This window comes from Schistocerca gregaria, chromosome 6, assembly GCF_023897955.1.
Source record: "Schistocerca gregaria isolate iqSchGreg1 chromosome 6, iqSchGreg1.2, whole genome shotgun sequence".
NCBI lineage: Eukaryota > Metazoa > Arthropoda > Insecta > Orthoptera > Acrididae > Schistocerca > Schistocerca gregaria.
This window is the reverse complement of record NC_064925.1, coordinates 259,938,480-259,951,497: the sequence shown is the minus strand read 5'-3', so window position 1 is coordinate 259,951,497 and position 13,018 is coordinate 259,938,480. Positions and strand designations below refer to the sequence as shown.

Below are 13,018 nucleotides of genomic sequence, written 5' to 3'. Positions count from 1 at the left end.
CTAACTGACAAACCAGGGACTCCTAAGATACGACTTGGCAAACAAATGGTAATGAGATGGGGAGCTATTAATATCAATGGGGCTACCCTGGGAAGAAGGTAGAGCTGAAAGAGGCTGCAAGTAGGATGGGGCCGGACGTTTTAGCTGTTAGTGACATTCGGGTAAGGGGTGAGAAAGAAGAGGAAGTGGGAGAATACAAGGTCTACCTGTCAGGAGTCAAAGCAGGAATAGCACAATGGGGTGTAGGGCTTTACATCAGGAAAGAAATGGAACCCAGCGTAGTTGCAGTAAGCTATGTAAACGAACGACTGATGTGGATAGATTTGACAGTGTCTAGCAAGAAAATTAGGACTGTGTCAGTATATTCGCATTGTGAAGGGACAGATCAAGATAAGATGGATAGTTTTTATGAGGCACTCACTGATGTAGTTGTTAGAGTAAAGGACAAGGACAGTGTTCTGCTCATGGGTGATTTTAATGCCAGGATTGGAAATCGAACAGAAGGGTATGAAACGGTTATGGGTAAATTTGGAGAGGATATGGAGGCCAACAGGAACGGGAAACAACTCTTGGATTTCTGTGCCAGTATGTGCTTAGTGATCACAAACTCCTTTTTTAAAACATAAGAACATTCACCGGTATTCTTGGGAAGGCAGGGGAACCAGATCTGTCATTGACTATATAATAACAGATCAGGAATTCAGGAAGGCTGTGAGGGACACACGTGTATTCAGGGGATTCTTTGATGACACTGATCATTATTTAATCTGCAGTGAAATTGGGATTGTGAGACCGAAAGTGCAGGAGGTCAGGTCCATATGTAGGAGGATAAGAGTGGAGAAACTTCAGGATAAGGAAATCAGGCACAAGTACATTACAGCGATCTCAGAAAGGTGCCAGTTAGTTGAATGTAGTCAATCACAGTCATTGGAAAAGGAATGGAAAGGTACAGGGACACAGAACTAGAAGTGGCTAAAGAATGTCTTGGAACAGTAGTGTGTAAAAGTAGGATGAAGCAAACGGCTTGGTGGAATGACACAGTCAAGGCAGCCTGTAAAAGGAAAACGAAGGCGTATCAAAAATGGCTACATGCTAGAACTCAGGTAGACAGAGAAAGCTATGTTGAAGAAAGAAACAAAGGCAAACAGATAATTGCAGCATCCCAGAAGAGACCTTGGGAAGACTTTGGAAACAGGTTGGAGACTATGGGTCAAGCTGCTGGAAAACCATTCTGGAGTGTAATTAGCAGTCTTCGAAAGGGAGGTAAGAAGGAAAAGATAAGTATTTTGGACAGGACAGGAAAACTGTTGGTGAATCCTGTGGATGCCTTGAGCAGATGGAGAGAATATTTTGAAGAGTTGCTCAATGTAGGTGAAAATATGATCAGCAATGTTTCAGATTTCGAGGTAGAATGGGATAGGAATGATGATGGAAATAGGATCACATTTGAGGAAGTGGAGAAAATGGTCAATAGATTGCAGTGCAATAAAGCAGCTGGGGTGGATGAAATTAAGTTGGAACCCATCAAATACAGTGGAATGTCAGGTCTTAAATGGCTACACAGGATAATTGAAATGGCCTGGGAGTCGGGACAGGTTCCATCAGACTGGACAAAAGCAGTAATCACACCAATCTTTAAACATGGAAACAGAAAAGATTGTAACAACTACAGAGGTATCTCTTTAATCAGCATTGTGGGTAAAATCTTCTCAGGTATTGTTGAAAGGAAAGTGCGAGTATTAGTTGAGGACCAATTGGATGAAAATCAGTGTGGGTTTAGGCCTCTTAGAGGTTGTCAGGACCAGATCTTTAGCTTACGGCAAATAATGGAGAAGAGTTATGAGTGGAACAGGGAATTGTATCTATGCTTTATAGATCTAGAAACGGCATATGACCGGGTTCCTAGAGTAAGTTATTGTCTGTTCTACGAGATTATGGAATAGGAGGCATGGATAGTCAGGCAGCAGTTAGAGTTGATGGTAAATTGAGTTCATGGTTCAGAGTAGTTGCAGGGGTAAGACAAGGCTGCAACCTGTCTCCACTGTTGTTCATATTATTTATGGATCATATGTTGAAAACAATAGACTGGCTGGGTGAGATTAAGATATGTGAACACAAAATAAGCAGTCTCGCATATATGGATGACTTATTTGTGATGGCAGATTCGATTGAAAGTTCGCAAAGTAACATTTCTGAGCTAGATCAAAAATGTAAGGACTATGGTATGAAGATTAGCATCTCCAAAACGAAAGTAATGTCAGTGGGAAAGAAATATAAACGGATTGAGTGCCATATAGGAGGAACAAAGTTAGAACAGGTGGGCAGTTTCAAGTACTTAGGATGCAAATTCTCACAGGATGGCAACATAGTGAAAGAACTGGAAGCGAGGTGTAGCAAAGCTAATGCAGTGAGTGCTCAGCTACGATCTACTCTCTTCTGCAAGAAGGAAGTCAGTACCAAGACTAAGTTATCTGTGCACCGTTCAATCTTTCGACCAACTTTGTTGTATGGGAGGGAAAGCTGTGTGGATTCAGGTTACCTTATCAATAAGGTTGAGGTTACGGATATGAAAGTAGCTAGTATGATTGCAGGTACTAGTAGATAGGAACAATGGCAGGAGGGTGTCCACAATGAGGAAATCAAAGAAAAACTGGGAATGAACTCTATAGATGTAGCAGTCAGGATGAACAGGCTTAGATGGTGGGGTCATGTTACACGCATGGGAGAAGCAAGCTTACCCAAGAGACTCATGGGTTCAGCAGTAGAGGGTAGGAGAAGTCGGGGCAGACCAAGGAGAAGGTACCTGCATTCAGTTAAGAATGATTTTGAAGTAATCAGAAGAGGCACCAATGTTAGCACTGAATAGGGGATCATGGAGGAATTTTATAAGGGGCTATGCTCCAGACTGAACGCTGAAAGGCATAATCAGTCTTAAATGATGATGACGATGTGGGCCTACAGCACAGATCAACAGATTTCAGAAGCATGAATAACTACTACAATCCCACAATCTCCAGTGATATGCTTTGGGCCCTTATGATTCTCAGATTATTGTATGATGAAGTTCATAACTTAAAATACTATAACTCACTTAGAAACCCACAAAATGTGGTGTCACCACCAGACACCACACTTGCTAGGTGGTAGCCTTTACATCGGCCGCGGTCCGTTAGTATACGTCGGACCCGCGTGTCGTCACTATCAGTGATTACAGACCGAGCGCCGCCACACGGCAGGTCTAGAGAGACTTCCTAGCACTCGTCCCCAGTTGTACAGCCGATTTTGCTAGCGATGGTTCACTGACTTCTACGCTCTCATTTGCCGAGACAATAGTTAGCATAGCCTTCAGCTACGTTATTTGCTACGACCTAGCAAGGCGCCAGTATCCGTACTATTGATATTGTGAATCATGTACCATAAAGAGCGACGTTCTCCATTAATGGATTAAAGTTAAGTATTCCACCAGCTACGTCCATTTTTCTCAATTCTAATTCCCTTGTCATGTTCCAGACCTCACGCCAGCCTGCGTGAGCTGAGATGCGTGCATTTCGGCCTCCTTTAGAAAAACATGGTTGGCTCTCCTGCCAACCACAACACAAAATATGTTTACTGTCAGTACAACTTAAACATATAGTGACATCCAATCGAATTTTACTATATAGGAACTGAATTTGCATATCTGAGGAGTGTGCTATCATCAAAGAGGATTTATGGCGACCGAATGGGGATAAAAGTGTGCTGCAGTGTGCAGCACCTGGTGGCCCTGACTTAAACTTCTAGTTGAGTGGCAAGGACTAGCTGTGCACATCGTGAAGCGTGCACATTGTTTATCAAATCTGTGTGTATTTGGCATGTAAGGCAATTACGTCATGCAAGTTGCACATGTGCAAAAGCTCCTTACAACGTGCACAACTGAAGGTGTGCTTGTAACCCTGATGGCAAGTTTCATGGAGTCTAGAGGAGCAGTAGCACGGTAGATTGAAGCGCCGAATCTTTCAGATTGCAGCATGTACACGACATTTAAAATATACAAAGAAAAATAACCAATAAAACTGCATCAAAAATTAGGGTGTTCATGCGCTCTTGTGCTCTTACACAGCAGCAGTCAGTGGTTAGGACATCTGAACTAGCCTGCTGCACTTTCACACAATACACACTGCAACAGGCTCAAACACAGCTATCGCCACTCACTGCTCTACTTCAACTGATCTTATGCTATCAGCTTCACACAGGACAGGACAGGACAGGACAGCACAGCACACATGCCATCTGATGCACATCTTCATGTTACAACAGTCTTTTCACTACTTTTTATACAATCCTCGTACATATATGTGAATGATTTGCCTCTCTGATCCACGGCTGGCTATTTAGTTTCTTGCATATTGTACAAAAAAGACAAGAAATGAAGTCATAATTTAAAGTTGCAAAGCTAAGTGTGAAAAATTAGAGAATAACAGTTTAAGGAAAGCATGCAAGGAGAGTTGACAGTAAAAAGTGCAATGACAGATGGAGTGTAATAATTATCTGAGGACCTGGGCTGAGGTACCACTCAAATCTCAGAATACATCAAGTGACAGTTGTCTTTGATATAAATATGTTCTTCTATGTTACGCTCCCACCAATTATTAGTATTTCCAAGTGGACTCACCTGAATAAGTTCACGGAGGCCACGATCATCATGTGTGACATCACTTGCTGTGAGAACATTCCTTTTGGCAGCTTCAGCTTCTCCCAAATAGTGTGTCACCATTTCAAGAACAGTGTCTGCCTACAATAAAAATAAAATAATAATCATGCAATTTTTAAATCTTTAAGCATAATTGACTTTAATAGTGTGAAAATAATATGGATGGACTTTTTATATTCGAATAGCTCTCAACCTCAATCCCATTAACTCCATTTCATTTGTTCACCTATTCACTTAACATGTTCTGTAGATCATACCATCAAGACGAACCTTTAAGTCAAGATAAACATTAATAGGGACAATTGTCTGCTAATCTTCTAGAAACTGCATTAATAATTATCAGCGAAGTTCTATAACCTTTCTTTGCTTATTAAAGCTCAATTTAGTTTACTGGGGCTCAATATAACAAAAGGAAAACCACTACTATGAAAAAATTGCTGGTTTCACAGATATACAGACTTGTGTTTATCTCATATTACTTGTTTAATATCTGCATGATTATTATTATCACAGAACAACTGCCACAGTGTCTAAAAGCCATAAGGATCTAAGATTGTTTACATACATACAGCTACGTGCTATACATCCAACAGGAATCTTTAATTCTTGCTTGTAATATTCACCCGTCAGAACCAACTGCCTTTGGGATTTAAATTATTATGTGCTTGTAGAAGACACGTTTTTAATTTTCATTTGATTATGAGGTGATACTCAGTTTTCTGCTTTGTGTCTGACGAGAGCTTGTATAAGACCTCTGCATAAGAATACTTTATCCTGCTTGTAAACCAACACAAAAATGGCAACGTCTACATGTAAATCTGCTCATAAGTGTATGGACTAGTAACCTTTAATCTGAAGTTGAAGATTCAGATTCAATACAGACATAAGATGAATAATTCCATTATATGTATATACTGAAATTACCCTCTTGTAATAGCTGATACTGTTGCCCACAACATGGTAATGAAAACTCATACCAGTGTTCTATGATAATGGAAACATATACCAAAGTTAATACCTTTTTATTTGCATGATTGTAGGATCACTCAAAAATCACTATTCCCATAGCAACCAAAATCAACTGATTATTTTAGAGATACAGATTTTTGTTCAATTATTACAGGCAAATAAAGGAACAATTAATACATTCAATAATTTTGTAGAGGCTGTCACCCTAGTTCGAAACTATTACTATCTATGTGGAATTATTGTTCCATCTTGGCTTATGTCTTCGTAAACTACAAATAAACTGAATCTGATTTTTTTTAAATTACTGTCAAAAACACAATTGTGTTGCAAATGCGTAAAAAATCCAAGCTCTTTGAAGAGACATGTGGAAGATATGCATTTATCAACTTCATATTTATTGTGGTAATTGAAATTCTAGGATGGAAACAATAAAAAAATGAGGAAGGGCTGCCACTCAACTGCAACTTAGTATTCCAGGAAAAATAAGAAGATGATATGGGAACTGCTTCCGGATATTTGAAGCTGGAATCAATTTATAACAATGGTTCTACAGGAGTTCGGCAAAATATGGAAACAACACAAGAAATGCATGCTTGAAGAAAACTGTAGATGCTAGCCAATCCTGCGGGTTACGCTGTTGTATTTGACCGTGAACACCACATGTAAACCGTCCTCAATAAGCTGCAAGTGTCAGTCATGGTCAGAATAGTGTTCTGTGTAGTTGTGAATACATTATGTTGGAAGCTAACTGAATTTGAAAATGGGCAAATCATTGGTTCTTGTATGGTGGGTGGTACTGTGATCAATGCAGCCAAAGCGAATGATACTTCAAGGGACATCGTATCAAAGATTTTTACTGCAAACAGGAAAAGCAGAAAATCATCATCCACTAAGTCAAAATGTGGATGTACGCATGTTGAGTAATCATGACGCATGGTCATTATAGAAGACTGTGATGAAAAATAAGAGGATGAAAACTGCAAAAGTCACTGCAGAACTGAATGTCACACTCACAAACCCATCAGCACCAAAATAACATGAAGGATGCTCCATAAGCAGGAATTTAAAAAGTGAGCTGGAATTCCAAAACTGCTCATCAGTGATGCAGCTGTTCACACAGCTTGCATCGTCCAGGACTAATCTTGTGTACATGAGGATGAACTGTCACATCTCCCCTGGCCACACTCAGTAATCAGATCTCTGTATTATTGAGCCTCTGTAGTCTACTTTGGTGAGAATGGTGAGTGACCACTATCTACCTCTGCCACTGTTACCCGAACTCACCACTATAGAATAAGATTCCTTTGAAAATCAAACTGGACCTAGATGACTGGGAGCTGTTTTGAGTGCTGACTGTTTTCCTGCACTGTATTAAGCATGATAATGTGTTGTGTTTTTGGTATTTCTATATTTTTGTCCAGTACCTGTATATAAATTTTCAGAAAGTGATACACACAGTAACATGAATTTGAAAATTAAACTAATCATGCAGTAATACGAGTACTATCCAAGTAGCTGTGAAAGAATATATATTGTAGTAATCATATCATTGCTTGTCACTGTGGATGCTGCATACCTGCACAACAATGTGTCCTGTGTGCTATTGTGAGACAGTAATCATCTCAGCATTCTCCTGACACCAAAGCCTACGACCTACTCCTTGATCATTTTGACCAACCACATTATGATTCTTAATCATTACTTGACTGAGGATTAAATCTACAAATAAATTCACAGTATTTCCAAGGGCACTCACATGGCACCTTAAAAAGTCAAAGCCGACTTGCCGGTATTTATGTGCTAACTGTCAACTCAACAACTTCAGTTTCACTTATGTCACTTCTGTGATATGAACTCGCAGGAAAAAGTTTCTCCTCTGTGTTTTAGAGCCTCAACACCATCAAGTTTCAAAATTTGCTTCATATTAACCTTCAACTAAATGGGCTACATTCACTGTTGTTGCTATCGAAATCTTAAATGCTTCTATAAAAACTTTGTCCATATCAAACACACCAAGCTATAACACTGACTAAGTTTCAATATAATCAAAGTATGCGTATGATCTTCCAAAAGCCTTGACAAACAATGGGCTGTCTATTTATTCCAGAAACAGATTTTCTGTGCCTTTTCTTCCCAGGATACCAACAACGTTTCTTTCAGCAGTGTGGATTATTGACAGAGCAGTACTTCCTTTATCACACAGGCCTATGGAAACGCAATCAACATCATTTGCAATGGGGTCTGACCAAATATAATTGTGAGCAGAGGCACAGATTATTATGTCCAAATCAAATCTCCAAATGTATACATATTATTCCATCACCCACCTTAACTTGGCAATATTCCATTTATATGTCTTCCCTGCTCTCTATCCTGCACCTCATAATTTTGCTGTGGGTGAGCAGGTACAAGACCTGTCCCATATATCCTACCACCATCTCCTACTGCAGTCCTGTGATCTTCATTCACTATCCAAACAAAGATAGAGTCATGTGGGGAAGCTGTGCTGCAATTAATTTGCAGGGTTGTATGTGAGTATGATGACTAACCATCTGCTTATCCACAAACTGAGGACACCCATAAACACTGCCACATTATTGCTGAGAAGCTCAACTGTTACAGATATGTGTAACACATATGCTCAATATAACGGTTCACATTTCTGAAGCATTTCATCAACGTGTGAAAAGAATGTGGTAGCCAAACACATTAAGAAAAATTAAGATCATCCTTTCCAGCCTCTAAAAGGGCCTTAATCTTAAATGATGGTAGAAGAACACATTTCACTTAATCTTTCCACAGAACATGAGCAATTCTGTTAGAAAAACTGCCTGTGTAAGACAGGCTCTAGACTTCGGTGCCACCTTGTTGCTTTCATCACTCACATGATTTATGGTTGGTTGATAGTGCAAAGTGCATCTGACCTGTCTTTCACTATAAACATTAATGTGAAAGGTGACTGAGGTGGGCTAACTCAGCTGTCAAACTTTCAAAAGTGCATTCAATGAACCATCCCTTGAGCTAGATGGTGACGACTATCAGCCTGAAGATACCAATAAGCAGGGGTTTGCTTCCTGTAAATGATGTCCCAAAGTATCCTCAGTCTTCCTGCCAACCAACGCAGAAAAGGCAACCATCCCTCTTCACCACCACCGTGAAGTGAATATTTGAGTGAACTAAATTCAGATATTCTAAAAAGCCATTTAAATTATCACTTTCATGATATCAAACAACAAAACTATTGTCTACATACCGGAAAAAGGGCACAGGTTTCAACTAATATGCCATTGTTAGGTGTAACTGCTGATGTTACAATTAATATAGCTTACTTGTCTATAACATCAAAAACAATCAATTCTTGACAAAATAATTTAATTGGATGAATAAAAATCTACTCACCAAGTGATGGCAGAACACACACACAAAACAAGGTCGTGACTTAGCAAGGTTTCGGGTTCATTGGTTCCTTCTTCAGGCAGAAAGCGTGAAGGAAAAGGATTGGAGAGGTCTAGGGAAAGGAGTAGATTTTGGGAAAGTCACCCAGAATTGCTGTTCAGGAAGTCTCCCCTGACCCATGGTTCTGGATGAATTTCCTGAAATCTATCCCTTTTCCTACACCTCTCTAGTTCTTTTCCTCGCCTCTCTTCCTTCCCCTTCAACCTATATGCCTGAAGAAGGACTTATTGGCTCCAAAAGCTTGCCTAATTACAACCTTCATTTATATAAGTGTTCTGCCACTACTTGGTGAGTAATTTTTTAACTGTCAAATTAAATTACCTGTGTCTATGTATGTTACGCATAAAGCTGTTTTACATACTGTCTGAAACAAGGTTGTAGTGAAGAAATACGACCATCAGAAGCTAAATAAAGTATTTTGCCACTAACTGGGAACCAATTTACACAAAAATATCATATTTTGACCTCATATATGCTGTGGGCCCAGCAAAGAAGAAATAATTGAAATTATGAAATGTTTTATCTTCCATTGCTGAAGACATCTCTAGAATTTGAAGGCAAAATAGAGAATTATGCCTTGGACCATGCCTAATTTAACCCTAAAACAAAATTCATCAATAACACTTTTTATATAATTAGTCACGATAAGCTACTTAAGTAGATAGATAATTTGAGTATTAGAGGGGAGCACATGACTGGATGAGATGCCACCTCCAGAAAACAAAAAACATGAAGAATAGGACACAGTTAATACCCATCATTCAGCTCTAATAGCAATCATACACAGGTTGTCTCGGGGATCTATACTGGAGTCAATCTTGTTTTTAGTGTATGTAAACAACTTTAAATCCAGGAAGGAATGATAACTATATTATGAAAAGGATAGATTGCTACTCACCATATAGGGGAGACATTGAGTCACAGACTGGCACAACAAAAAGACTACTAAACATGTAAGCTTTCGGCCAGAAGGCCTCCTTCTGTAATAGACAACATGTTCAAACACACACACACACACACACACACACACACACACACACACACACACAACTACTGTCTGGCTGCCAGTGCCGACCAGACCCAGACAATGGGGCGGACACACACACACACACACACACACACACACACACACACACACACACACACACACACACACACACACTCTGTCTGGCTGCCAGTGCCGACCAGACCCAGACAATGGGGCGGACACACACACACACACACACACACACACACACACACACACACACACACACACACACACACAACTGCTATCTCTGGCCAGAATGCACCTGCATCAAATGGAAGTAGCAACCTGGAGTGGGATGGGAAAGGGGGAGGAATAGCATGGTAAAGGTGGGAGGAGAAAAGTAAGCACTGTAGGACAAGGCTGCCGGATGCAGCAATAGGGGGGCTGGGAGGGAGGGGTGAGGCGGTAGGGGTGTAGGGGTACCGGGTGAGGGGGGGGGGGGGGAGAAAGGGAGTGACAGAAAAGGAGATAAGAAGAGAAAGGAGGAAAGACTACCGGGTGCACTGGCAGAGACTGATTATCATTGAGGGTGAGTGTATGTGAATTAGAAGATAACAGGACAGAGGAGCAGAAACAGTTGGGTGTAAAGTGTGAAAACAGTAGTTTACCATAGGTTGAGGATGGGATGATTTGGGGTGCGGGTTATGTGTTGTAAGAATAACTCCCATTTGGGCTTTTCAGAAATGTTAGTGGTACAGTGGTAGGTCCAGGTGGCCTGGGTGGCGAAGTAGCCATTGAAATCAAGCACATTATGTTTAGTTTCAGGTTGTTCCGCAATGTGATCCACTTTACCCTTGGGAACAGTTTAGCAGTGGCCAATCATCCTGTTGGACAGCTGGTTGGTAGTTATATCAATACAAAACGCTGTGCAACAATTACAGCAGAGCTGTTTTATGACATTGCTGCTTTCACAGGTGCCTCGCCTCTGATGGATAGGATAAGCCTGTGACAGAATTGGAATAGGAAGTGCTGGGTGAGGGTTTTGTTTTGTTTTAGGGTGCAAAAACAACTAAGGTCATGTGCACCCATATCATAACCTTAGAACACTAATACAAAATGAAAGCTAAAAGCGGTTACACATTAAGCCCAATCGATAGAAAGAAAGACAGCTACAAACAAGGACTTTCTCTTGGAGAAAGGTCCACAAAATACATTTGGGTGGCAAAAGAAGTCCTGAATTAAAGATTAAATGTCCTCTACCATACTGCTATGATGTATAAAAAGTACAATGCAGTTGACACCTATGCGTCATTCACTAAACCGGTCAGTAACTCAGATGGCAGGCAGACACTACAATGGAAGTGGTTAAAAAAAAAAAGGGCATTCAGACAGGAAATGGAGAACCATCAAAGGCCGACGACAATGAGGACACAGTAGTGGTGGATCACCATCTAATAAATGACAATGGCTGAAATGACAGAGCCCAATACTCAACCTAGCTAAAATGATCACCTTGCTGCAAACGGATCGAGAGGAAGTCAGCCAAGTCACTGGGAGAGGTTTAATCCCCCAGAGCTTGTTCCCTTGATGAGAAGATCAGTGGTGATGTCAACAGCGGCAACACAGAGACAATCTGAGGGAATGGAAGAGCCAGTGGGCTAAGATAGGAGCATTGCAGGATTGGCAGCTGCGTCAGCAGCCTCAATTTCCATCAGACCAACATGGCCAGGAACCCATAAAAACGTCACAGCAACTCCCTCAAGAGTGAGCAAGTGGAAGCTTTCTTGGACCCATTGCATTCAGGGGTGGAATGTGTACAGCACACAGAGGGTCTGAAGGCCACTGAGAGAATCAGAGCATATGACACAATTAAAAAGCCTTTGTTGGTGGATATATTGCGTGGCCTAATAGAGGATGAAGAGCTCTGCCATAAATATTGATCAGTGTTCTGGAAGCCAATAATGAAAACCATTGCTGCCAATGATGTAGACACACCTGACAACACTGACAGTCTTACGGCTGTCAGTGTACGTGAAGGTACTATCACTACGTTGTGTGTGTAGGTCGACAAACTCACAGCAATAGATTGAACCCAGACTAATTCCCTTAGGAAACGAATGAAGTCCAAGATGAACACGGACTGCCACACACACTCAAGGTGGTGAAGGGTTCACAGGAATGTGGAAGGTATTGTGAAGTTAAGATGCCGGAGTAAAGGCCAAAAGCAAACCCTGGGAGGTAACAGAGAAGGACATGCCCCATACTGTTGGTCATGGGAGTCATCGAAGGAGGCACAGGTTGAGTGCAGCACACAAACTGCATGCATAACCACTGAGGAGAACATCACACTGGTATGACAATGATAGTTTGGCTGCTTCTGCATACAGACTCTCAGCTGCACTAGAGTAAAAGGCGCCCGCAGCCAAATGGATTTCACGATGGTGGACTGTATTAACATGGCATGAAACACAAACAGCCTGGTTTTGAAAGGACAAGGGATCAATACAAATGGAGGAAGGTGGTCTGATCTGCTCCGCAGGAAGTACCACTTATGACACATAGGACCCTGAGGGACTGGATACAGCATGTGGCTAGGTAATACACGTCATAGGACCAAGAAAGGTTTCTGCGAAGGATGAGCCCCACGAATTTCATAGTTTCAGCGAACAAAGAGCAACAAGCCTAAGATGTAAAGACGGTGGAAGAATGTCATTGCACTGCCAGAAACTCATACAAATAGTTTTATCGGTGCAGAAGTGAAAGCCACTAGTGATGCTCCATGAGTAAACACAACTGATACATCGCTGAAGATGCCACTCAAGGAGACGTGTCCATGGGAAACCGCAATAGATCACAAAGTCGTCAACAAAAAGGGAGACATCGAGATGCCTGATGGGAGATAGGCCGTAATAGGGTTAATGGCTATAGCAACG

At 41.1% G+C, this 13,018-nt stretch overlaps 1 protein-coding gene across 2 annotated transcripts in view; it reads right to left on the bottom strand.

Moving 5' to 3' along the window:
- The window catches only part of LOC126278338 (trafficking protein particle complex subunit 12), a 134,019-nt gene that overhangs the window by 103,181 nt on the left and 17,820 nt on the right, over window positions 1-13,018 (bottom strand). For both annotated transcript variants that reach the window (XM_049978375.1, XM_049978376.1), the window contains exon 3: window positions 4,652-4,771. In XM_049978375.1, coding sequence (XP_049834332.1) covers window positions 4,652-4,771 — 120 coding nt within the window. The remainder of the gene's footprint in view (window positions 1-4,651; window positions 4,772-13,018) is intronic.